This window comes from Chrysemys picta, chromosome 18 (genome assembly GCF_011386835.1).
Source record: "Chrysemys picta bellii isolate R12L10 chromosome 18, ASM1138683v2, whole genome shotgun sequence".
Classification (NCBI taxonomy): Eukaryota; Metazoa; Chordata; order Testudines; family Emydidae; genus Chrysemys; species Chrysemys picta.
Genome location: NC_088808.1, coordinates 10,636,946 through 10,663,817, shown reverse-complemented (window position 1 = coordinate 10,663,817; position 26,872 = coordinate 10,636,946). Strand labels below are relative to the sequence as shown.

The 26,872-nt window shown below is 50.7% G+C and overlaps 1 protein-coding gene across 3 annotated transcripts in view; it reads left to right on the top strand.

Moving 5' to 3' along the window:
- Positions 1 to 17,420: 17,420 nt before the first annotated feature.
- ASTN2 (astrotactin 2) overlaps positions 17,421 to 26,872 on the top strand; it is a 631,841-nt gene continuing 622,389 nt past the window's right edge. For 2 of the 3 annotated variants that reach the window (XM_065572255.1, XM_065572253.1), the window contains exon 1: positions 17,421 to 17,903. In XM_065572255.1, the coding sequence (XP_065428327.1) occupies positions 17,519 to 17,903 (385 nt within the window). In that variant the 5' untranslated portion in view covers positions 17,421 to 17,518. The remainder of the gene's footprint in view (positions 17,904 to 26,872) is intronic. The other variant, XM_065572254.1, reaches the window with a different exon arrangement.

The following is a 26,872-nucleotide window of genomic DNA, read 5'->3' as shown; positions in this document are numbered from 1 at the left end:
AAGTAGGAGAAGGCAATGCCAGAGAGAGAGAGAGAGCAAAGATGATGATGCAGCAGTGGCCAGTTAGAGGGAGTAAAAACCTACTCTCTCTTTTCTGCACGGCTGCATGCTTTTGAAGTGCGTCACGCTCCAGCAAAGCTAATGCGCTTGTGTGATGCCCCATCCATGCAAGACGGCTCCCAAAGTGTTCCACCCATCCAGTGTAATTGAGGGAGCTCTGCAAGCAAATTCCCGCCCTGCACCACTTCCGCCAGACACCAGCGCCCAATCAGGTGACTCGAGCTGATTGAAATGAGAGGCAGCACTGTGCCTGCACCAGTCGGTTCGGAAGGGGAGTGCTCGCTGTGCTATTAGCAGCGCCAGCCAAAGCACAGGGGGAGTTTTCTCTCAGCCTTCACAAAGCCCTTCAGCAGTGGAGGGGGAACCGTGCTTCCCTGCATCCCCGAGCCTAATCTAAGGCATTTCTCATGCTCTAATCTGAAGTGAATCAAAAATTGTCAGTCCAAACTGTGGTTCAACTAAACAATTTTCCCCCAAAAGGTTTCTGCTTCCTGTGGACAATGTTTTCATGGAAAACCTGAATGCTCAAAAACTGAAATATTAAATGCTTTCACGGCGTCTCATCGGAGTTGTAGTTTGGTTGGCTTCTGTCCCCTTTCTCCAATATGGGCCTGGCTCCCCGGGGGGACTACATCTCCTATGATGCACTATGGCCATGGGACTCCCATGATGCATCAGTTCTTTTCCCCAGCTGGGGAGACAGTGATGCATCATAGGCGATGTAGTCTGACCAGGGAGCCTGGCCAACAGAGGAAGACAGGAGCATGAGGAACCCAAACTAAAGTTCCCATGAGGCATTTCTGAATCTAAATAATTCAGGTTTTGATTCTTTCGGCAGGAAGTCCCAAATTTCCATGGGGGAAAAAAATGTCCAGCCACCTCTCCCTGCTCTCCATACTGTGACACACCTCCACAACTACATTCTGTGCAGCCCCTCAGGACCCTGCATGCACAGACAGTTTTAGGTGTAGGCTTGATGACTGCTGACCCCAATGACTGGGAGACTATCCAGTGCAGGAAAAAACTGCCCAGCCATAAGCCACCCTTGTCCCTGGGGCCCATGGCCAGAGTGCAGGCTGCAGGCGGATGCTGGTTGGAAGACCCTTGTTCTCTGGGACCTAGACCCTTGCTGGGCAGGCTGCAGGAGGCTGGCTGATGAGAAAGCAAATTCTCCACCTGAGGAAGGGAAGAGGTGAGGAAGAATGCACAGGGCTATATGTGGTCCTTTACCCAGTGCACCTGGAGCTGGTCCTATCTGGAGTGTGTAAGGGGGAAATCAGGTAGCCTCCTTTCCCTCCCAGCCCCCGGGGGTTCACTGTGGAGAGGAGAGGCTGTGTCACCTAGCACACAGGGATGGGCAGAAGGCCAGCGGGGCAGCACAGCGGAGCCACCTCTCCCTTTATTCTCCAGCAGGCTGGCAGGCCCAGCCCCAGAGATCCCTGCGCTGCTTCCCACAGCCAGGCAGCAGAAAACGACTCTTGTCGAGTGAGCGCAGGATGGCTCGCAGACAGCCAGCCTCCCATTGTTCGTGTCCTAGGATGGCTGCCAAGCCTCGGCGCCTTGGCTAGGGGATGTAGAAGGAGCCCTGTTTGGTTCACATCTGTTCCGCTCGGGTTCTGGGGGAGGGGAAGGGGACGCTTTCTTCTCCCCCCTCATTGCTGTGCAGTAGAGGACAGCAAGCCTAGCTACTGGGAGGAGATGCTAGCCCAGTCTGAGGAGGGCCAATCGCCTGACACAGACCACAGGGCTATACAATGGCCAGAGACACCTGCCCTGCCAGGAGAAACATACCCTGTGCAGGGAGCTTCAAAGGACCCCTCTCTACACCAGTGAGGGGCACCCTGCAGGGCAGAGGGTATCTGTGTCATCTGCTGGAATGGGCTGACAGCGAGAGGCGTAGCCCCTTGGAGTTACCGCGCAGTCTGGCTGGGGCACCGGGGGGGGGGGCGGCTCCACTCCCATTGCACTCCCAGAGGCAAAGGGGAGTGCAAAGCTGGCTACGGAGTCGGGCGCCTTGGTGCATCCAAACAAGCCACGAACCCTGCAGGGGGCAGTACAAGCGGCCTCCGCAGAGCTGTATGGCAAGGAAGGGTCTGCAGAGACGTGGGTGAGCTGCCAGAGCGGGAAATAGGAATGGATCGTTATTTAATACAAGGGGTGCCTTGGTTCCCGTTGATTTCACACACACCCCGGGCAGGGTCGAGCTGCTAATGTCCAGCGTAGTCCCATGGCGAGGGTGTAAGGAGTCCACGTGCAGCAGGGACATGCGCCCGGAGCTGGGACAGCACCGCAGGCCTCCAGCTCTCACTGCACTGTGCAGGAAAACGCTCTCGGTTCCCAGCAGTAGTAGGTGCCGCAGCGTCTTTGTGGCTCAGCCACTAGAGGGCAGTGTCAGTCACCGACTCCTTCACCCTCGCAAAGGCGGGACTTTCCAGTGGGAGCTTTAACAAGCACTAACACACCAGTCAGATTTACAGACACAGGCACTGGGAAATGCGCCCTCCAGCCTCCGTGGAGCAGCTGCTCTCGCCCTGACCTAGGGGCCCTGTTTCAGAAAGAGCAGTTACCGTGCACTTGTCACGGGTAGGGGAAAGAGGGGCCCTACATCTACAGGTGCTGCGTGCGGCTTCCGTCTGCCCGGGGACACAGCCCTCCAAACAAACTGTCTCTTTCATCCAAAGGTGCATGGAGGCCGGGGAGGAGAGTGCCGAGGGATTCCCCTGTCGGGGACAGACAGCTTTGCTGCAGCCCTCTGAAGTTTCCTCTGCATAAAAGCCATCGTGGGGCTCCCCGTGCGTCATCTCTCAGTGGCTTCCAGATGTAAGCGGGGGAATGGTCCTGCTATTGTGGGGAACTCTCCTGGCTTCTGCACTACTCCGAGCTAGCAGAAGAATCTGAGTCCTCGCTCCCACTTCCTTTACCCAGAGGCCTCCCTGCCCTTGAGGACTCCCCTTCCACTCTCCTGTCTGGCAGAGTCCTCGTAACCCCGACAAGGCTGGGCCCAGGATTCCTGGGGAGCTCGACCCCCAACCCTGCTATGGTCACCTAGGACAGGGGCTAGGGTGTCCCCACTCCGGGGTACTCTCTCTGCACTGGGCACCTCCCTGACCCACTGACCATTACATACAATTTAAAGCAAATACAAGTTATTTAATCAGCAATTAGTTTTAAAAGGAATAAGGAAAAATGGGAAAGGTTAAAGGAAAACACATCACCCTGCTCTGTGGCAGGGAACATCACAAACAGTGTCTTTGGACATCAGGGCACTTCACAGTCTGTTCCTTGTAGGTCCCAGGCTCCTTCTCAGGCCCTGGCTCTGCTGCAGGGATGCTGCGGGTTGGACACTTGCTCTGGTGGTGGCCACACACCTCCGGGATTTGGGTGGTGGGACCCTTCTTCCCAGCCTCAGCCTCCCAGTCTGGCCTGCAAGGACCTTCGGCTGGGGGTGTCTTTCTGTGCTGGGCCTTTGCCCAGGGTCCCCCTTTGGCTGGCCCCAGTTGCTCACCGCATCCGGCTCCAGACTGCTCCAGCTCCAGCCCCAGCTCCATTGTTCTACCTCCTGCTCCACTCGGCCTCAGCACTGATGCTGCTGCCCTGCCTCCAGCCCCCTGGGCTGCTTCTCTGGCCCCTCTGGCACTGTGGCTGCAGCCCAGCTCCCAGCACAGGGTCTGCTCTCCCTGGGCCATGTCCCTGGCTGGCCCAGCCCGGCTCCCAGCACAGGATCTGCTCTCCCTGGGCCGTGTCCCTGGCTGGCCCAGCCCTGCTCCCAGCACAGGGTCTGCTCTCCCTGGGCCGTGTCTCTGGCTCGTGGCTGCAGCCCGGCTCCCAGCACAGGGTCTGCTCTGTGGGCTCCTTCCGTGACTCTGTTCCCAGCTCTGACCTGCGTCCTGGGCTGCCTTTCTGGCCCGGCTCTGCTCCCCAGCTCAGCTCGGGCCCCTGCTCTCTCCTTAGCACAGCTCCCCCCTCCCCGTCTGACCCAGGCAATTCCAGCTCACAGGGAGGACGTAGGGTGGCCAGATGTCCCGATTTTATCAGGACAGTCCCGATTTTGGGGTCTTTTTCTTATATAGGATCCTATTACCCTCCACCCCCGTCCTGATTTTTCACATTTGCTGTCTGGTCACCCTAGGAGGATGGGACCCACCCTGGCCTCCTGACTCCCTGATTAGCCTGCCCGCCCTGTCAATCAGGCTGACCTGGAGCATTGGCGTCTCCCCATTCTTTTAGTACTGGGAGCGAGCCAACCAAAACACCCCCACTGCCTATTAGTAAGGGGACCACAGTCCCAGTCACAGACGCAGTTTACAAGACAAGAGGAGGTTAATCCAGCACCGCAAGATCCACTTGGGAGCTGCCAATCCAGCTGGGCCCGTCCTGCCTCTTGCGTCATCCCGCAGCAGTAAAGAGCTCTGCAGCCAGAGTTTGGCTGACGACTTTGGCCATGACACACAAGGCAGCACATGACTCGATTCGACGAGGGGCGGCTTTGCAGGGGTGGGGACGTCCCGCTGGGGATGAGGCTAGCCGCAGATCCAATCCGGTTAAAGTGACTGCGGCGTGTTCACTCTTTTCTCAGGGCCATTTGGGGGATCTGCTCTCCCCTGTGTGTGGGTTTATTCCCCAGGGAAGAGGCAAAGAGTCCCAGCGCCCAGATGCAAAGGCCACCTATTCAGTGACCCTGGCGTCTGCCTTGCTGCTCCTCAACTGAGGACAATAAACTCTCTCAGCGCTGCTAACAGAACCCCTTCCGGCTAGCAGCTGCAGCTCAGAATGTGTTAGCTTTCCCCGTTCAGTACCGAGCTATCCCGAAAATGCCCCCCTTCCCTTGGGGACTGGAGAGGGAATAGATACAGAGGTAAACTGAGGCCCGGAGGTCTTACTCCCCCATGGCCACAAAGCAAATCATTGGCAGAGCTAGGAAAACAATTCAGGACTCCTGACGTTCAGTCCCCTGCTCTAAATAGTAGGCACCATTGCCTCTATATACTGTTTGCATTGTTATATTGGTGGCTTATAAATGAGGTGATCATTTCCCTTCCAAATGCAAGTTTAGATTGTCAGCTGTTTGGAATAGGGTGCTGTCTTTTTTGTTCTGTGTTTGTACAGTGCCTAGCACAATGGAGTCCTGGTCCATGACTGTGGTTCCTGGGCACTACCACTCTACAAATAATACATAATAATAATAGTGTATTGTATTGTTGTAAGAGTTATCAGCTGGCATTGCCAATTGCATTACCAAAAGGTGCCAACAGAGGGCATCAGCATTTAGTTCAGCAGGGCTGCAAGACACACAAACCTATCTGCTCTTGCCTCTGTCAGAGCAAAGATCCTTTAGATTTTTCACCCTTGCCTGGCAATGTGTGGTCCATCCGACTCCTTTTTGTCTGTTTGTCTGCAGTGTTAAGTGGACAGGCTTTTCCATGGGGGTTTCTGCTGTGGTTGGGGGAAAAATACAACTGCAGCATCTCGGTCAAGGCAGGATTTTGATAAACAGCATCTAAGCAAGATCTCCATACAGCCTGGTGGAGAGAGAGCCGGGTTCAGAGCAAAGGTGTGGATGTTCTGATCTCAGCTCTACGCTGTTGTAAACAAAATCAAAAGCACCACAGTGATGGTGTGGCGGAAAGGGCAGCTGCTTTCCCTGAGAATCTCCTGGCTTTTGTGGGTTTATATCCTCAGTGTTATTTATAGATGGCTTTTTGGCATTTAATCTCCTTGTTTCATGTCTCTCGTAGATGGCCAAAAAGAAATTGAACTTCTAAAGCCCTGTGCTCCCCTTAGTAAATACACATTGATGTTTGGCCAATACATCAGAATAGCTCTGAGCAGATGGTGTCTAATATTTTGTTAAGACTTATACGCAGGACATCAGGGACCAGAAAGAATCACCTCCATCAAAGACCATCCAGTCTGTCCGATGCATAGGTCTTTAAAGCCCACAGCTTGCCTGAAGGCATTGGATGCCCCAGTCAAAACTAGATTATAGGCAGGGTCCCATGTGGGGGGTCAGGGATGGAAGAAGTCTTTGCAGGGGATTTTTTCCACTTTCAGAAGTAAAAGCACTGGGGGTTTAATCATCTCAGAAGAAAAGACACCAGTCAGAGGCCCAGCACATGCGAGGAGGCAGAGGGGTAGATGTAGTTAGTATTATGGACGGAGGTGCAAGTGTTGGAAGGCAGGGCACGCTTCCTCCCTGTGGTTAAAAGGGAGGTGGGGCCTGTTTTTTTTAGCTATAAGTGGATGGTAGTGAGTAGTGGCTTTTTATTGGAGCCAGGGGAGAACAAAACTCATTTGCACTTTAGAGTGCCTTGGTACCATGCTGCCCCCACAGGGCTAGAAATAATAGATCCCCAATCAGTGAAGGTGAATCACCATTTCTGCTCCATAAGAATAGGCTCAGGACCTGGTTTTAACTCTATGGTGATTGTAAACACATTGGCTGAAACTTTCACATGTGCCCACTGGTTTGGGGGAGGGGAGGAGAGCAGTCTGGTTTGCAAACAGGGATGAGAGCACCTGTAAGTGCAACAGAGTTGGTCTGTGGGAGTTGTGGGTGGTTAACACCTCTGAAATCCAGCCTCAAGATGTCTCAGGCCGGCCACCTGCGCAATCTGAATCCACTTTGGAATATGCCGGCTATATTCGCTACAGTTAATATGCTGAATGGGGCCAGAAACACACAGCCGCATTTGATTCATTGAGTACAGTGGAGATTTAAGAAATTTACAATTTGATTAATCCATCCCATAGCTCTTTATCTTTGTTACCGGTAATTCATCCCATATATCTTAGTCCCAATGAGCAGTAATTTGGCTGGCAGTCTGGAAAATGTCAGTGTTTTTAAGGGTTAAAACATATGTGCCCAACAGATAATAAACTGTTATGATCTGATGCTTAAATATGTATTCAGCCTTACTGGTGTCTGACTTAAACTAGAACAAATCTATTGGGTATCAAGTGAATATGTATTTAGGACACAGGCTCTATGTAGGAGAACATCCTTGGGAAAATTGTTTGCAAAACATACTCACACCTCCACGTGGTCAAATCTTGTGCAGAAGGAGCAGGGATCTGCAATATTCCTTGGAATCTATGCAGATTCTCCATAGCTACCTTTGTCAGAATCCAGTGTTTTCATTGTGTACACAGACCAAGGGGGACTGGATGGCTAAGCTCAAGGGTAACAGAATATGGAAACTTTTTACCTGTAGGTCTTAAATTCCTAAAATCTCATGCTTCAGGGCTTCAATCAGTCACCTGTCAGGGTCAGGAAGGAAATATTTCCCCCTATTGTATTCTGTCTTTTCTCCTTCCGCTGTCGGCCATGGCTAGAGATAAGATACCGGACTGGGCGTCCCAGTGCTCTAAGGTGGTGCTGAGAATTCTCTTTCTCAGATGCTTGGCCTTGCTCAGGGACTAACTGATTGCCATAGGCAAGGTTGGGAAGGAGTTTAATCCTCTGGGATTTTTCACCCTTCTCTGTAGCATTAGTCATGGGTCATTTTAATAAAGGAGATATCCCATCTCCTAGAACTGATCTTGAAAGGTCATCAAGTCCATCCCCCTGCCTTCACTAGCAGGACCAAGTACTGATTTTGTCCCAGATCCCTAAGTGGCCCCCTCAAGGACTGAGCTCACAACCCTGGATTTAGTAGGCCAATGCTCAAACCACTGAGCTATCCCTCCTGGTTAGGATCATCTGGGCATATCTCACCTAATCGATTCCCTGCCATGAGCATTGGTGTCTCTTGGCCGCTCCAGTTTTCTGCCTGTAGCACACACCAGTTTAGTCTCCAGAGGACTCTGATACTTTGATCTCATTCTGGTTGTCGGGCTTGTGTGGGTAGCTGAGTGGGGTTTAGCAGCCTGTGATACACTGGAGATCGGGACGAGGTAGACTGGTGGTCACTTCTGACCTGAAACTCTGTGTCTCTCATCTGACAGTTGTTTGACATATGTGAAAGCTCCATCCAGCTCTAGGAGGAAACGGGATCCAAACATTCCCCCTCCACACACACAACAAACGAATACAACAAACGGAGTGGCACAATGAGCAAAAATGCCAAAGTCTGAATGTTGGTGTTAACTGAGCCCAAAACAGCTACTGCAGCTGGCAAACATGCTTTTTAACACCATCATTATTTTTAAATGATCACATTCTTTTTAAGCGCGTTTAGTGCTGGCAAAAGGTATCGGATTTCAGTATTGCCAATGCCAATTATTCAAAACTCATGACTCAGGCCCCAGATTAGCTTAAAAAATCATGAGATTTAAAAATAAATACATATGGGTTATTTTTATTTGCCTTCTGCTTTTTGAGCCCGTCAGGGTCACATTCTCCCGCTTTTCTCCACCCCCAGGAGGACTAGAAAAGTGCTTAAAAAATAGCTGCGTTCCTCATGTAATCCCATGACTGCAGGAACTGGGGTTTTATGAAATACACCCAATATCGCAAGATTTGCAATAAAATCATGAGAGTTCGCAACAGGGAGATTGGGAGACCTTCTGGAGTCCATCCGGAACGCAGGTACAGCATGGACATCAGATGTGATAGCTTCCCCCACCCTGCACTGCCAGCAGACCTCATCCCTGACCTGCACGTATCACCTCTAGAAGGAAGAGGGAAGTTCAGCCCCTATCACCCATTTGGTCCTTGGCATCCCTGCACGGCCAATGAAGAGGCCAATTAGCAGAAAATCTGAATTTGTTTTGCAATGCAGACGCCTGTCCATCAGGAACTGGATTGAGACATGCCTGACTTCACATGCATGGCCACCAATCAGCGGTCCAACAGTAACAACATTCACGTCTATGAACCAGACTTAGAGATGACCCGGTGACAGTGCTGTGGAAAGCCCTGTATCTTCATTAAAATTCCCCCAGAGCCAGCTGGTCCCTCAAAAGGGTTTATTTAAATGAGTTTCAAAAACCGAGTGCTCCCGGTACAGAGACCCAGCGTGTCATATTTAAGCCCAGAGCAGATTTTTATGTCCAAATTGTAAACCCCTGAAAAGAGAGATTTAGAATTGAACAGAGATGCTCTAATTAACTTCTATGGTGGGTATAATCAACCCATTTATTGCCCTCCATACAGATTATATGGGCAACACTGTTATCACTCATTCGTTAGGAACCTGTTTGCATGTTTGGCCTGAGTTGTCTAGTAGATGTTGTGTCCCTCGTGCTGTTTTGCCAGAAAGTGCTATGCAGGAAAGTGTTTTTATACAAGCAGGGCTCCTTCTCACTGAAATTCACTTCATTCCAAGAGGCATCTTGAATGGTTTGGCTTAGAAGGGGAGGAAGTCTGGGCTAATAGCTAAGGCACTAGGCTGGGAGTCAGGAGACGTAGGTTTTCTTCCAGGTGCTGCCACTGACCTACTGTATGACCTTGGGCCAAGTCACTTCACCTCTCCGTGCCATTGTTTCTCTTTGCACCCTTGTTCTTGACTGTTTCACATCCTCAAAGATGTTTAGGCACCTACCTCGCTTTGAGGATGCGAGTCCTTTGCTCCCTGGGTTAGTACAGACGCAGTGCAATGGAGCTCCAACCTCTGGTGAGGCTCCCAGAACACAAATGTTAACAACCACCCATGTGCCCACACATGGAGACCCTCTCCAATGAACAGACAGGCTGCTTTGTTTTCTCTTCCTCATGTCCTCTCACACACAAGCCATTTGCAAAGCCTTCCACATATAGCTGGTTAAATCGCCATAATAAATGAGACAGACAGGCTGCAAGCGATCCCAAGGTTGTTGGTTCTCAGCTTTCTAATGTGCTCCCCCTTCTCCCTTCTGCAAGGTTCCATCTGAGTGAAAGCCAGCTATCCTTTAATGGCTATTAGCCAGGATGGGTAAGGAATGGTGTCCCTAGCCTCTGTCTGTCAGAGGGTGGAGATGGATGGCAGGAGAGAGATCACTTGATCATTACCTGTTCGGTTCACTCCCTCTGGGGCACCTGGCATTGGCCACTGTCAGTAGATAGGATACTGGGTTGGATGGATCTTTGGTCTGACCCAGTATGGCCGTTCTTATGTTCAGCTTGGCTCTTCCAGAATGGGGCTTTCCCTTTTACATTCTTGGATTAGCCACGGAATAAAACAATAAATCAACGAGAGATTATTTTTCACAAAAATGTAATCAGGGACTGTCCCTTGTGTGAGTGAATCCGGATGAGCCTGTGAGATTTGGATGTGGAATAAAAACTGTCTGTCTAACAGAGGTAAGGAGGAGCGTGGGGGTACGTGTGAGCATGTTTCACTTCGGCATCCATCTATACAGACGATGTTGAAAGATGTACTGTCTGCAGCTTCTCCTGTCAATTGCACAATCTATCTCAGCCTCTGAGCAGTGATAAAGACAATACTCCCCCATGCCATGCATCAAAGAAGTTTAAGCTTCTAATGCAACTACTGATTAATTAAGAAGGGGTAAGTCTTACATATGTTTAGAGTTTATCTCTGAAAGGAGAGGAGCCGTTCGGCAGACACCTGCTGTTATCTCTAGGGAAAGAGTTTCGGAGGGCAGGCTTTGAGGGCTGGCTAGTTTGTGCATCTTTCTTGTACTGTGGGAGCGGAAAGGACAATACAGAGTGTTTAAGCAACTTTCCCCTCCCAGCAAAATGTACTAACACTGTGTGGTTGTTCACTCCCATCTGGGGCCTATCTTAGGCACAAGCAACACAAGTGATCTCCTGATGTTTGTGTCTTTGGCCCCTCCCCGACACTCTGTCTCTTGATTCTAACGCACCCAGGCTTAGCTAACTCAGAAAACCCTTGGTCAGCCCAGCCCATTCACCACTCCCCTCTGGGAGGGGACTCAGAGCAGAACTCCTGCCCAGCTCCAGAAGCTGTGGTCAGGTCAGGCCTTCTGATTCGCAAGGCCCCTTCCAAACTGATTAGAATAGCACAAAGTTCCTAGCTCACTGTTGGTGCTGTGTAAATAATAATACATGGCTACAGCCACAAAGCACTGCAGGGGCGCAGATGGGTAGGAAACACAGGACGTCTGTAGCACACAGCAAAACAATGCTGAGGTTGAGAATTGGAAGGTGCTCAAATACCATAGTGATAGGGATGAGAAAAGGACCTCCGCAGAACTTCCCCTCCCAGGTGAACAGCAAGGTTGTGGTCTCATTGACCCAAGACTTTGCCATGATAATCTTTTGTTTATAGAGCACGTTCACCAACCCCTTTCCCTGCTACTGAAGTGCACCCACCTCTGGGCTGGAACACAGCAGCTGTCAACAGTGCGCAGCAAAATCATACAGCCATTTAAAACAGGATGGGAAGGTGACTGTTGTAACCAATTCAAATTATAGAGGGAACTTTAGGAGGCTGGATATACATGCATTACCCAAGACTGGCCAGGAAATTAGGGCTAACCTCCCTGAGCTTGCAAAACAGCTGCTTGGGATCTGTCATCTGCCTTTTCTATGAAAGGCAGCAGCTCTCGCAGACCCGCCTGCTTTAGCACTACATGGGGACGGTGGATCAGTATTAACCCAGAGGCAAGAACGCCACCTACTGAATCACAAATGTCATTTCCCGCATAGCCTCGCTTTTTCTCAGGCGGTGTTTCTCTGAATTGCTGAGCCAGCCTGTCCTTGTTTAGCTTGTGAGAGCTGACAAAGAGCGCAGCTTGAGTGGTATAGTTGTATACCACAGTTGGATACCATCTGGCTGCAAACCAGCATTTATACACCACAGTTCAGAAGCAAAATTAATTCTGTGGTATTTCCTTTGGCATATAAAAATCCTTCTGCTCTCTCCCTTAGCGGAGTGTTTGTTGCTGATGTGAGCCTTGCAGTGTGAAATAGAAGCCACTGATTACATCATAGCTGTGTGATATGACTTATCTTCCCCCCGCTCACCAACAGCACAATTTGCCATATCCATTATAGACAGTATACATTTTTCGATATATTGTAAATACATATATAGTGCATTTTAATGATCGCTGCTGTATATCTTCAGTAATAAGGCCAATTGAAAACCACTTCAGAAAGTCTCTATTGATATCTTTTCAATCTTCTGCACCAGCTGATAAAAGATGCATTAGGCAAGGCAGTCCAGAACACGAGCTCACGCAATTGTAAGTCAAAGAGAATGCTTCACCTGTGGCCACTTAGACCAAACTGGCATTTTTCCCCTCCTCTTCCTTTTTAACTTGGATTGTATTGACATTGTAAGTAGTTCCCAGTTAAGACGTCTGTATGCAGTTACCCAGAGAGGCACAAACCATAGGACAGACTGAATCACATTCAGGATATTGTAATACAGGAGACAATGGCAACACCGCTGATTTACCCCGCCTACGTTTAAAAATAAATCAAAGACAATATCTCTAGGTTTCCATTTAAAATCCACTCAGATGAGGGAATAGGATTAATGCAGGTCAACTTCAGCCCAGCCAACCTTCCCTATGTAGTTCGGTCAATATGCAACCTGCTTGTAAAATGTGTGCTGTCTCCCTCTAGTGGCTAGTCCACACAGTAGATAGCCTACTACTGCTACCAACTAACAGAGTTAATCTGCTCGTTACTCTTCCTCCTCAAGCAGCAAAGGTCTGTGCTTTTTGTGCTGAATGTCCCAGATTCAGACCTTACTATCAGCCTGTGCTTGGATTAGATACAAATATTCTCTCTGTGGGCCAAAACATCTAATTATTTGTACCACAACAGTGCCTAAAGAGTTCCATTGATATGTCTCCATGCACATACTGAGAGAAAACTCAAACCCAATGAGTTTATTATTGAATAGGCAAGATAATGGGTGGAAAGTGAGACAGAGAGGTGAGGTGACTTGCCCAAAGTCACAGAGTTAGGAATAGGTTTCAGAGTAGCATCCGTTTTAGTCTGTATCCGCAAAAAGAACAGGAGTACTTGTGGCACCTTAGAGACTAGCATATTTATTTGAGCATAAGCTTTCGTGGGCTAAAACCCACTTCATCAGATGCAGAATCCCTGTCTTTTGATTCTCTATCAAGCACATTATCTGCTAGAACTAAACCACATTGGCTTGCTTTAGCAGTACTTACTGTAACTTGTACTTTACTTGCAAGATTCTCTACTGTTTCACTCCTGGGCTTTTCTTGAGCAGAGGTGGCCAGTTCTGTTGCGGCTTTATGTGGCAGACCTGATCTTGATGCTATTAAAGTCAATGGCAAAACTGCCACTGATTTCAAAGAGAAAAGGAACAGAGTCCTGGAGACTACATGGAACCCTTGAAATGAAGGCTGGGACCTAATTTAGGATTGGAATACATCTGGGTAATGCACTATAGTGGAGTGCCAATTAGTTTCTCAAACCTTCAGCTTTCAATGCTTAAATGCACCTGGCTTAAAGCAAACTCAGTGTAAAAAAACCACATTGTAAGCAAACTTCCATATATAACTGTCACTAGCACATTATTGATTATTAAGTGAAAGGGTTTTTTTAAATCCAATTTTCTTCACACTACCGAGGCTCTATTTTGAGTGGTGCTCATTTTGGACAACGGGAATCCATGAAGTCACTTACACTTTTGTTTGTAACAATAATACCTAGCTCTCATATAGCAGTTTTCATCAGTCGATCTGAAAGCACATTACAATCTTTAACACACTTATCCTCACAATACCCCTGTGAGGCAGGGCAGTGGCATCATCTCCTCAGGAGCGCCGCCAGCTTTTTTGCCACCCTAGGCGGCGGAAGGTCCCGCCCCCGAAATGCCGCCCCTGACAGAGGCAGCGGAAGGTCCAGCCCGTGAAATGCCACCCCTGACAGAGGCAGTGGAAGGTTCTGCCCCCGAAATGCCACCCCTGACAGAGGCAGCGGAAGGTCCCGCCCCTGAAATGCCACCCCTGACAGAGGCAGTGGAAGGTTCTGCCCCCGAAATGCCGCCCCCGACAGAGGCAGCGGAAGGTCCGGCCACCGTGGTCGCTGCCCCCCAAATGTTAGTGCCCTAGGCGACCGCCTAGGTAGCCTAATATGTTGCGCCGACCCTGCATCTCCTGTGTACAGCTGGGAAACCGAGGCACAGAGAGGGTAAGTGATTTGCCCAAGCTCACACAGGAAATCTGTAGCAGAGCAAAGACTTGAACCATGGAAATGTTTTTTATTGATGGAAATGGTTTCATAGAGATTTGCATTTACGCTATTTGGACTTCGGACTTAAAGAGCCATAGTGTCTCTTTAAAGAAAGCAGTTAGAAGACAGTCAACCACCTGCATGTATATACAGTAGCACCTTTCATCCAAAGAAATGTTTATCAAAGGTAGTCGCTGCACTTCACACATGGAGAATCTGAAGCATACTACAGTCACATGCCTTACTCAAGGTCACATATTTAGTGGCAAAGCTAGCAACGGAAGCCAAATTTCCTAATGTCCAGTTTGCTGCTCTAATCCCTAGAACCCGTGGCTCTCATGGTTTGATTGTGACCAAGAGAATAGAGAGAACTTAAGTACAACTGCAACTTCATTTTTGGTTGGTCAGACCTACAGCTAAACTGCACCCAGTCAATTAAGAGCTAATTAAAAAACCCTCCGTTGGGCGCTCCACAGAGAATCCAGATCACGCTATAGGTCTCTACATGGTATGGTACTGATATGAGAGAGCTACCACCTTATGGACCAGGAGAGCCAACAGCTTCATTCCTAGTACTAGCGGCCGAAATCATTTCTTACCCCATAGATCAGTGATTCTCAAACTGGGGGTCGGGACCCCTCAGGGGGTCGCGAGGTTATTACACGGGGGGTTGCGAGCTGTCAGCCTCCACCCCAAACCCCGCTTTGCCTCCAGCTTTTATAATGGTGTTAAATATTTAAAATAGTGTTTTTAATTTATAAGGGGGGGGGTCACACTCAGGGTACGTCTATACTTACCTCCGGGTTCGGCAGTAAGCAATCGATCTTCTGGGATCGATTTATCGCGTCTTGTCTAGACGTGATAAATCGATCCCGGAAGTGCTCACCGTCGACGCCGGTACTCCTGCTCCGCGAGAGGAGTACGCGGAGTCGACGGGGTAGCCTGCCTGCCGCGTGTGGACCCGCGGTACGTACCTTGTAGTTTGAACTAAGGTACTTCGACTTCAGCTACGTTATTCACGTAGCTGAAGTTGCGTATCTTAGTTCGAACTGGGGGGTTAGTGTGGACCAGCCCTCAGAGGTTTGCTATGTGAAAGGAGTCACCAGTACAAAAGTTTGAGAACCACTGCCATAGCTGAAGCCTGTTCAGAAGCAGTATGGCACCAAGCATCACTACAGGAAGTTTTTTGTGTGTGTGAAAAGTTACAGAAAGAGGGATATGATGGAAATATCCTGAAACAATTGTGAGTGACTGTGAACGGAAATAAGCCCTCGTTGAAGGATACACCGTTCTTTAAAAAAGAATTGGACTCGGTCACCTTTCACCAGCATGACCTTTCCATTTCAGCCCTCTTTCACCAACAGAATTCAAGGAGTATCGCACAGTTAGCAGCAGTATTAGTTTCCCCATCTCATCCTTTTGCAGGAGAAGCTAAGGCATCATTACTGGAAGGGAGGAAAAATTCAGTTTCCATAGCCAATCCAATCTTTTTTTTTTTAAGTTATATACACCCCCATTTCTAAATAACACCTTCCCCATGAGCTACAGAGTTTCTACTACATTATTTTATAATAAGGCTGCCTTCTTATACAAACTTTTTTCCCAGCATGCCTTTCTGGGGTTGGCCCTTTAAATTAGGCAGCGCCAAGTAGCTGATGCTCTAAAGGGGCCATTTTGGGTGTAGCCGCTGTATCTTCCAACTGGTGAGTGGTTGGGTTTTTCTTTTCTATATTGATGAAGACAAGGTATGTGATCATGCTTCCCTTTTGTAGTGCTAGCTATTTTTTATTATAAAGCTGGTTTATGGTGTTGTGAATACTTCTGCACTGTTTAAAAGTCTCTTCCAAGGCCTTCAGTCTCAATTTTGCCTGAACTAAGCTCCTTATAGGCTCTGAACTGAGAGGGAGAGAAAAAGCCACTGAATGGAAGGGTAAGAGAACAAAGAGCTGATCAGGAAGATTAACATGTGAGCAGGTGGAGGGAGAACTGGAAGGCTGGTAACTGCAGTGAGAGAAAGAGAAAGAAAGAAGCAAAATGGCGTTAGTAAGAGACCAGACTGGGTTAAGGACAGAATGACAGAAAAAGCAGAATGGTAAGAAAGTCTGATAAACTGGTGGATGCTGATAAACTGGTGGATGGACTGGAGCAACAGACAAGAAGAGTAGGTTCAGGTCAGTGGCATTACATCAGCCATGGAACTGTCTCCCTGAGACTTACTGAAAGAGGTGAATAAAGTGAAAAAGAGTGGGGTTAAAGTAAATAAGCTAAAGAGAAAGAGAGTGGTTTAATGGATTGGGGAAAATGAGGATTGAACCAGACTAATTGAAGGAAGGTTTAAATATAGATTCAGGAAGCAATTAAAGGGAAGATGGGGTGAATTAAGGTGGTAGGTCGGAGGGAAAGAAGCTGTGGGGATAACATCATGGAAGATGAAAGAAGTTAGAGATTGAATAGAATAATAATGGTCAGGCAATGGAGGGAAAGCTGGAGAAAAGAACTGGGGGGATAGAATTGGAGGAAAGAAGGGGGGTGGAATACTGGGTTGGGTTAGTGGAAGAAAAGAAGAAGGGAGTGTGGGATGAAAGGTTTTGGCTGACGTGACAATTAGGGGAAGTGATGAACTGCAGTGGAGGGATGGGATAGAGACCAGAGGAAGGGGAGATGCAGGAATTAAATGGTTTAGGAAGACAGGAACACTCAGAAGCGAAAGACTTGGACTTTCCTTAGTCCACTTCCTTTAGAAAGGAGGGAAAGAACCATCAATGACAGTAGTTCTGGGAAAAGAAAAGGGGGCTGAAAGGATGGGGGGCAAAAGGGCATATTGGGGAGAAGGTTTGGATGAAGAAGGGCATGGAGTCATGGGGGTAAATGAAGAAAGAGCAGGGGAGCTTGGCTGGAGAAGGCCTAAAGAGAGTTCCCTGCAGGAAGAGGGCGAGAAAGGTGATGGGAAGGGCAGTGGGGATTCCGGGGATTAGGGGGAGTGGGTGGTTTGGGGAGCTGGGAGTGAGCGGCCAGGAGGAGGCTGCGGGACAGCCGTGAGGACTAGGGCAGGGGAGGGTCTGTGGGGCCGGGAGGGTGCAGGGCTGGCCCTGGTGCTCCAGGGCTGGGGAGGGGAGTCGGGGGGAGGTTCTGCAAGGCCCGGGGGAGGCAGGGGGACCCCTGGCGAGGGCCCGGGGTTGGGTGCGGGGGAAAGCGGCGCCACAGGCCGGGAGGGGGCAGTGCGGGGGGCGCCGGGAGGGTCCCGGGCGGCGCGGGGGCGGGGGCCGGGCGGGCAGGAGGCGGAGCGCCGCGGCCAGAGGCGGGCCGATAGCAGCGGGCTCAGTCGGCTGGCTCGCCTCGCTCGGCTCTCCGTGTGCCTCCCGCTCCGGCTCCAGCGCCCTAGCCCGGCCCGGCATGGCAGCTCCCCCGCGCTGCAGCCGGCTCCGCCGCGCCGCCGCCTCCCGGTCCCCGCTGCAGCCGCCGCCGCCGCCGCCTCCCCCGGCTCCGCTGCTGCCGCTGCTGCTGCTCCTGGCCAGCGGGCCCGGCTCGTCCGCCTCGCGGGAGCCCGACAGCCCGTGCCGGGTGAAGACGGTCACCGTGTCCACCCTGCCCGTGCTCCGCGAGAACGACATCAGCTGGAGCGGCTCCCCGCCGGCCGCCAGCGCCGCCGCCCCCGGCCCCTCGGGCCCCGGCCCCGCCGCCGAGTCCCGGCTCCTGCTCTTCGTCCGCAACGAGCTGCCCGGGCGCATCGCGGTGCAAGACGATCTGGACAACACGGAGCTGCCCTTCTTCACCCTGGGTGAGGCGGGGAGGCGCGGCTCGGAGCCGGGGGTCGCTGGGGAGGGGAGCTGCCCCGGGCTCGGGGCGGCTCGGAGCCGGGGGTCGCTGGGGAGGGGAGCTGCTCGGGGCGGCTCGGAGCCGGGGGTCGCTGGGGAGGGGAGCTGCCCCGGGCTCGGGGCGGCTCGGAGCCGGGGGTCGCTGGGGAGGGGAGCTGCCCCGGGCTCGGGGCGGCTCGGAGCCGGGGGTCGCTGGGGAGGGGAGCTGCCCGGGCTCGGGGCGGTTCGGAGCCGGGGGTCGCTGGGGAGGGGAACTGCCCGGGCTCGGGGCGGTTCGGAGCCGGGGGTCGCTGGGGAGGGGGGAGCTGCCCCGGGCTCGGGGCGGCTCGGAGCCGGGGGTCGCTGGGGAGGGGGGAGCTGCCCCGGGCTCGGGGCGGCTCGGAGCCGGGGGTCGCTGGGGAGGGGGGAGCTGCCCCGGGCTCGGGGCGGCTCGGAGCCGGGGGTCGCTGGGGAGGGGGGAGCTGCCCCGGGCTCGGGGCGGCTCGGAGCCGGGGGTCGCTGGGGGGGGGAGCTGCCCTGGGGGTCGCTGGGGAGGGGAGCTGCCCCGGGCGAGGGGCGCTGCACTGGGGGACCTGTCCGGGGCATGGGAGGCCGGGGGGATCCGGGGGACCGGGGCGGGAGGTGCCTTCACCCTGGTACCGGCGGGTTGGGGACCGGGTCAGAAGGGCTAGGTGGGGAGCTGCAGCCTCCCTGGAGGCGGGCGCACGGAGCGGAGTTCGTGGACTTCTCCCTGCTCCGTGGGGGTCCGGGAGCGGGGCTAAGCCAGTTGCTGTCGCCCCCCGGGATGGGGGGCAGCGGGGTGCGGGGGATCGGGGTGGGTACCCGAGCACACGCCCGGTCTGCCCCCGTTCCCCACGGGGACGGAGCAGAGGTTGGATGGGGCCATCTCTGGCACCCACCCGGGGCTGAGTAAGGCGCCGGGGAGCCTGGATCGAAGCGAGGGGCTCCGCTTTGCGGGAAGGGGCAATTTCTGGGTGTGGGGAGGGGGCAACTGAGGCAGGGTCCTGCCCTTTTGTAGGGGAGGGGAAGCCGTGTGGCTGGCTGGCGAGGAACTTGCCCTCCTGTTTGGGATCAGCTCGGAGGACGCGGGGGAGATGATGGAGGGAAGGAAGCAGAGGAGGGCTGGAGTGACTCTGGGGGCAGCAGTGGGAGCGAGTCGCTGGGGCCGTGTGGGAGGGCTGGCTGATGGGCAGTGCCCCCAACCCCTAGGCAGGCTGGTGTTTGGAGGGGGAGTGGGGAACAAAGTACCTGCCACTGCTCCAGGACGGAGTGGAACTGATGGGCATGTGGAGCACTGAGGCGTTAATAATGCTGGGGCAGAAGCAGTGGTGGGGGGGGATATGATACACAACCCCTCATAGCTAATTCCCTGGGGGTCCCTGTCTGTCTCCCCCCCCCCCCTTCACTTCTACCTTCCCTCCCGTCTCCCTTAAAGTCCTCTGTCCTGGTGGGATGCAGTTTCAGGGGAAGACGAGCTGGCCTCATCTCTTTTCACTGTGGCTGAAATATTTCTATTTCTATTCATTTTTGCTCAGGAGTTGAGAGCATTTGACTTGATACAGCTCTTGCGCCTTTTTAGGTGTGTGCCTCTGGGCTTTTCACATACCTGTAGCTGTACCTGCTTTCCTTAGTTTAAAGATTTCCTCCTAGCTTTTTCTCCCCTTGGCAACAATGGACGGTGGTTTCCGTCCGCTCCATCACAGAGGGGCTTTTACCCTTCTTCTCTTGGGCAGGACTCCTCTGCCCTTGCAGATGTAAAATATAGGACATTCTTTATGTGGCAAGATCTCGCCTCCTCCCTGAGTTACCAACCAGTTTGATTTCAGAAATGTTCTTTGCAGTGATCCTGCAGGAGTCACTTTAGTGCTGTCATGTTGCCGTGGTTTGATTTCCCTCCCTTGTAATTGATAGCTTCATTATCTTTTAGAGCTTTTTAATGTTTCCTTTTTGTGCACGGTTTTTTTTTTTTTTCTGGAAGGGGGGAAAAGAGCTGTTGCAGGGTCTCAAGGCTGCCTGCTGGCTTGTCAAATAACCGGTTTGGAGCATATTGGCTCAGCCTGCAGAGCAGGGTGGTACTACTCCTACTTAACTGTCTTCTGCACTCCTGTGGAATGGCTGGCCCTGGAGAAACTACCACTGAGCATAGGGCAAAAGAGGAGACTCTATTTGATTGCTTATAAATATTTTGGCTGAGTGCTGTCTGATTACCCCTGTTTTGTGTGATGCTTTAGCTGTCGGGGTCTATTACAGCATGCCTGCATGTTTCTCCATACTTTCTAAGATTTCCCGGTAGCGGGGGAACAATTAAAATGGGTTATGAGAACATCTTTCCTGCATGAAGCTAGTTGATCTCCTGCTCTAACATGGGATGTTCCTCCGTCTTGTCACTATTATCCTATTTTATATATTAGATCTGACTTGTTCTACTCCATAAAAGTGAACTGTGTAGAATTCTGTAGCTCAAGCGTGGTGTCTGCTGTTACAGATGACTGAAGGCTTTTGTTGATCTCAATACATCTCCTCTTTATCCACTAGCTTTTTCCTTCTCGGGATCTAAGCCACCTGTAATTTGAGTACCTGCTTGTCTTTGTCTGTGATGCTGATGAAGACGCTGGTTCATACACCTCTGTTTTGACTTTGAGTGGATTGTCTTCTATGCATTTAGCGTCTCAAGCTATTCTAGCCTATGTGCATGCTAACCTGGTACATAGCTGGGTGTTCAGCCGCAGACTGTTGTTTACAAGTGACGGTTTATTCAGTGAATGTGATATGCCACACAAGTGAAATAACTAACTGCATCTCATGGTCTTTTAACCCCCTGGGAGGCTCCTCTAATAGAAAATGCTTGTAATAAATACTTGGATGCCTCTTAAACTGAGCTTGTCAGAGCCTTGCTTTGCAGTCTGCTTGACTTCCTAGGAGACTTAAGTCAATCACAAACAACAACAACAACAAACCCCAGAACTTAATAAAAAAATATGTACTTCAGGTAACAAATCTGACTCAAAGAACAGCCCCTAATGGGCTGGCTTGGCTTTACCCTACAGGGGATGGGAGGGGGGGAAGGTAACAGGAATCTTTGATTCACCGAGTTGAGGTTTCAGGGCAAAATGCAGTTGCTGCAGGGATCAGGAGTGGATTCTCCCTAGCCCCACATGACACACCTAGTTAAGTGCCTCAGAGGAAGGCAAAAGTACCTGCATGTAGCCTTAAATATTGGTTCCTGCCATACAAAGGGCACTAGACCGGACAGAGCAGCGATCTCATCTAGCATGGCAAATCCCATTGCAATGGGTGACTTGGTGGAGGGACGCAGTATGCCTAATAATTTCTCTACCTTTCAGCGAGCCTGTGCCTTGACTAGGACTCACAATTAACCCAACTCTCTCTCAATGCGGGCTTCTGTGACAATCTCTTTTGTGTGCTAGACACCTCAAGGTATCCCCCAAACCAGCCGATATTGAACTTGCCGCGGAGTATAAATGGGAACTTTGCCACAATTCTAAACATAATCAGTACCTTGCTTCTGCAGAAGGCAAACTCCCCCCCCCCCCCCCCCCAAGGTCTGTCTCATGAATTGCTGTGGATACTTTGATACTGCCATTTTTTCTGTCTCCAGGAGTGGCAAGAGGTCCTTTCGTATTTAACTCTTTCCTGGACAGTCACTGTAAACGATTTTGCTGGCTAGTGGGATTGCTTTTTGGGTACAATGAATAGTGGTGGTGGTGGGGGGGGGGGGTTTGTTAGAAGTCCTGCAGGCCTTTGTGTACTAGCGATAGTTATGGACCCAGCTGTCTCTGGCTTGGCGTGACCCCAGAGTTGTCAGGGTCTGTGTGTGTTTGTGTGTGGTGGAGGGTGGGGAGACAGGAACGGAGTTACCAATGAAGCTCTGTGGTAAACTCCCTCAAGTGTGGTCCCTCATCCCAAGGTGACTATCCCTGTCGCTTTTTCCTCTGTTGCTTCCTGTTCTAAACTGTTCAGCAGTGCCCTGCAGTCTAAATGGCATCTATATTTTCTGTGTAGCTTGCCAGACTTGTCAGGATCCACTGGGATGAAAGGTTCTGTACAAATGTAGGAAAAGGGGGAGGCCAGTAGCTCTGATCTTGTTGGGTGGTGAGGGAAATTGCCTTAAACACTTAGTCCCCTCCTCACTGCGGTAGTGCTTGCTATTGGACATCAAGGACTTATTGATTGGGTTTACGGTAGCAATCTGTACGTAGACTTGTCTCTGAGGGCAAGTTTTCTTTTGAGTTCCGATTTTACAGGTACCTAGTTCATTCTCTCCGTGACAAGCAGAATGCTTTTCATCTTCAGATGGCTCCAGATGTGTCCTTACCTCTTTTCTGAGGCGCTTATCCCAAACCGTCTACCTGAGTAGCTTCCCAGAGGAATTTAGCTCGAAGCAGCAACAGAGCTGATGGCGGTGCTGATACCAAAAACTTTGAAGGAAAGGTAGTTGAGAACAAAACAACGAAGAGTGTAACTTATGGGAACAGTCTCTTCATCTATTAATGGTAACATCTTTCTGGAGATAAATCAGTAATTTGTGGCAGCTTCTGTCAGGCACCACTGTAGAAGCTTGATACATGTCCCTTTTTTCTTATCTCAGTGATTATTTTCTTTCCTGTGACTGTCCACAGCTGAAGTGCCCCTTCTTGAAGCCTAATTGGGTTACACACCCTCCCTGCCTGCTTCTTAATGCCTCGAAACTCTCCAAAGGCCACAACCAACTTATTTTGAGGGGAAGCATGAGTGGAGAAAGGACCGTGACTTCACTAGGGGGCATTGGCTACAATAGGTGTCTTTTGATTAAAAATTTCTACTGGTGGGAGGTGGAGTGTAGATAAGGCTCCCACGTCTGTTAGCATTCGTCATGCAGTGCCATCTGGATTTGCTCAAAGCAAGGCTGGGAGATACATTACTAAAGTCTGGTGGCTGTGGGAACCTTCTCCGTAGTAGCTGTAACTGTAACAGTGGGAAACCTGCTAATAAACAAACCAACCAAACTCAAGCAGAGATATGGGCTAAAAAGGCTGGAGAATCTGAATCCGTGGGGGTAGGGGAGAGGTACTCTACCAAATGGACATGGGGTGATCTGCATGAGAAAGAAGCTTCTTCCCCTGTGGTCATGCTCCGTAACCCTGATCTCCGAGGGTGTGTTCAAGAGATTTTAGTTGCACCTTTCCCAGCATGTGTAATTGTTAAAAAAAGTTGTGACAGCATGTCTACAGATGGCATGCCAGAGGAGTGTTTTAGCCCACTAGGGGGTGTTGGTGTCTGGAGATGCATACTCTCTAAGCTCCAAGGCTGTACAGAGTTCTTCTGCAAGGGATTTAGCTATACGTATTTGTTTGAAACCAGCTGCCGGGTTGGCGGTGTTGCCATTGGATCAGAGAACCCGTGAAAGGGTTAGCTAACTTGACTCCTCCTCTGATCGCCCCGGGGGATGTCCAGCTAAAACACTGGCCTAGCCTGGCTGTCTTACTCCTATGAGAGTTAATCCCTTGCATGCCCATACACATCATTGCATTTCCCTGTGACTCTCGCACCAATGCTCAGCCTGTTTCATAAGCCTTTTCCCTGTCTTAACTTACAGGCTGTAAGTTACAGCCTGCCAAAAAACCAACAACCCCATGATGTGAACCCCAGGACTGCAGAGCACAAAGCACTCAAAAGGCAGGCAATGACAAGATTAGTTTTTCCCCTTGTCCCTGCGCATTATGCATTGATAGATAACACACCATCATTCGTGATTTTCTACGACCTTGGATACACCTGTTGCACCTTGCAGTATTTTTTTCATTCTTCTGTTGTTTTCATTGGCTTAATAGTCCAGCATCTTCATTGACCTTAGACTCTCTCTGATGAGGCCTCTTCTCTCTGGGGTGTGTATCGTGACTTAGTCAGCCGCCATGCACTGTACGTCATCTCTTCACCAGGCAGCACAGCCTGCTTTAAGTGCAGTTCAGAGAGTGAGGCAGTGAGCTACCAAGCTAAACTAGATGGCCTATATATATCCTGGCAAATTTTCACCATTGATCTGTTACTTACACTGTAGTATCTTACGTAAGAACAATTTCCTGTGTACTTTTTGTAAATGACTTTAATGGGTTCTATTTGACTGGCATATGCGGCACTACAAGATGCTGTGTATCTATGGGTGTCAGAAAAAAGTGTGTTTCTACATATGCATTAGGATAATCGTTAATAACACCCCCACATGCAAGGGGCATGAGCTAAAGTGGTGTGTGCAACTTTGCTTTCACATCCCCATTTTTGGTTTTGATCCTTAGCTATGCAATCCTAATATCCTCTTAATGTCATTTTTCATGCATTTTCCCTAGATTCTTTATTCCTGTTTTTGATACACTTTGACTTTCTACTGCAGCCATCTGGGTGCTTGAGCTGTCTTTAAAAGGAAAAAAAAAAAAAACCCATACAAAATCTTTTTAATAGGGAGAATGTTTTTCTCCTTTCAGAATATTTGAACTGACGGCTCAGATTTCTTTAAAAAGAAACAAAAAGCCGCTTTTTGTTTTAAGCTGGAATTTTTCCAAACTTGCTGCCTGCCCAAAAGTGGGATTTTTGGAAAGCGGAGGGAGTGAAAAGAGGGCAACAATGGAAATGCTTAGGCATTTGCTGCTGCTGCTTTAACACTACAGTACAACCTGCTTATAGCAGCCCCCGTTTAGTCAGTGGGGCTTTTTATTGAAAAGCAGAATCCGGTCTTCTAGTGAAACCACGGTGTTGAACAGAATTGCACGCCGAGTATTTCCTTGTCACCTGAGTTGCATTTTGCACTCTGGTGCTCTGAACCAAATGTGCACCACAAATGGCGTGGTTTCCATACTACTGCGTAGTGAGAAGGAACTTGACTTCAATTAGTTGACAGTATCTTCCTTTTCTATTGCACAGAACCTTTGTGTTGGGCTGGAAGAAGTCTGCAGTGCTCTGAGCAAGGCACTGGTTGGCATAACACTCTTTCATTGGGTGTATCCTTGTCTCCTGCTGGCTGTATCTAAAATAGGCCAGTCAGGGAAAGGGTAGCCACTTCCAGAGTCACTGAACAGCCTTGCCTCCTACAGAATCGGAACTGGGCCCTGCCATGCAAAAGCACTGATGGGAATGCAGTGAAAACAAGACTGCTTTGGAGGAGTCCCTGGAGAGAGAAGCAAAGGTATCTCACCTGATTCAGAGAACCAAGGAGCCTTCCCTCTTGAGGGACACCTGTTTGTGTGGAACAGCCGCTATTGGACTGTATCCATTTGGGCCAGGTAGAAATCCCTTATGGGGTGTGCTGTTTACTAGGCATGGCTGTGCAAAGGTGAAAGGGAAAATGGAACAATCTTTGTGTCTGGTGGCTCCCACCATTGCCATGGTAGTACACAGAGCAGAGGCTGCAGAACAGATCAGAGGGTGATAGAGGAAAGCTATTGAAAGGGACCGTGGGTTGTCACCTGTTTAAGTTAATGACTCATGGTTAAGGCTACGATTTAATCATGGGTATTTTTCGTAAAAGTCATGGACAGGTCACGGGCAAGAAACAAAAAATCATGGCTCGTGACCTGTCCACGACTTTTACTAAAAATACCTGTGATTGAATCTTGGGGAGGAGAGGGGGGAGCCAGGGGCACCAGCTGTGGCGGGCAGCCCTGGGGGGGAGGGAAGTCCCGGACCCAGTCGCATCGGCCCCTGCTTGGGTGGTCCCTGAGGCCCGCAGCCTTGGCCGCCAGAGCAGCGGTCTGGGTGCGGAGCCACTCCAGCAGCAGCCGGTGTGGCAGGCCCGGGGCTGTCTGAGCAGCAGGCCTCAGAGCCAGCTGCTTGGGTGACCCTGGGGTCAGCCACACTGGCCACTGCTGAAGTCCTGGAGGTCGCAGGAAGTCACGGAATCCGTGACAAACACGGAGCCCTACTCATGGTCCATCGCCTTCACACCGAAGCACTTTGCAAGCTGAGGCAACTGATGTGAATGTAATGGTTCAGAGAGAGGGGGAGGGCTCGGGAGACGTGGCCTCTGTTAAGAACAATCTCACGGGTCTAAGTGCAGTAGATACAACTCTCCTTCAGGAGACTTTGTACAGCCAATACAGAAGGCTTGTGGGGGGTCTCTCAACATCAGGGCTGGGGAGCAGGTGTGCCTGGTGCCACTGGTCGTCCATGCAGCTTCCTGAGAGAAACTACCTATAGGAGGAGGTAGTTCATGGCCTGAACACCTGTCAGGACTAGCAGTGGATCTGAACAGGCCTTGTGGGAAGGGGCAGTGTCTGTTCTGTCTAATTCATTCCTACTGTTCTAAACCAAGCAGCTGGCGAAGATGGGCAGCTTTGCGCAGCTGCATCATGGGCTAGGCGGCAGGGAAACCTGTGTTTTAGTCCTAGCTCTGCTGCTGACTTGCTGTGTGACTTGGGGATGTCACTTAACTTCTTCTGCCTCACTCCTGTGCTGTGTAGAGCCACAGATGCTCTCAGAAAGGTCTGACATCCCAAGCACCGAGTCGGGAAATGTGCTTGAATCTCTAGCTTTTACTCCCCTTCGGATCTCCCTACACCCAGCTGATATTTGTTTCCGGCGTCTCTTGAAGAGGTAAAAGGATGGGGAATGATTTTAAGCTTCGTTCTCGCTAGGACTGCTCAGAAGTATTATCAGTCTCATGAATTGTGTTTAGACCTTGGCCACACAGTGGTCCCAATCACACATCTCTGCTGGCTGGCTAGTGTGCCCCATCCCCAGCTGCCCTGAAGTGATGCGTGATGCTGCTGTCTGATGCTGAGACATCAGCATGCTGGGGGGGAGGGAGGGCATCCCTTATGCATCCCTTATGCATCCCTTTCTTAAAGCAGTGTCTGATGCGGTTCATCCCTCCTGAGGGGGCTTGGTCATCCATAAATGCCTTTTAAAATAAGGGTTGCTGGGGGAGGGGAGAACTTGGTTC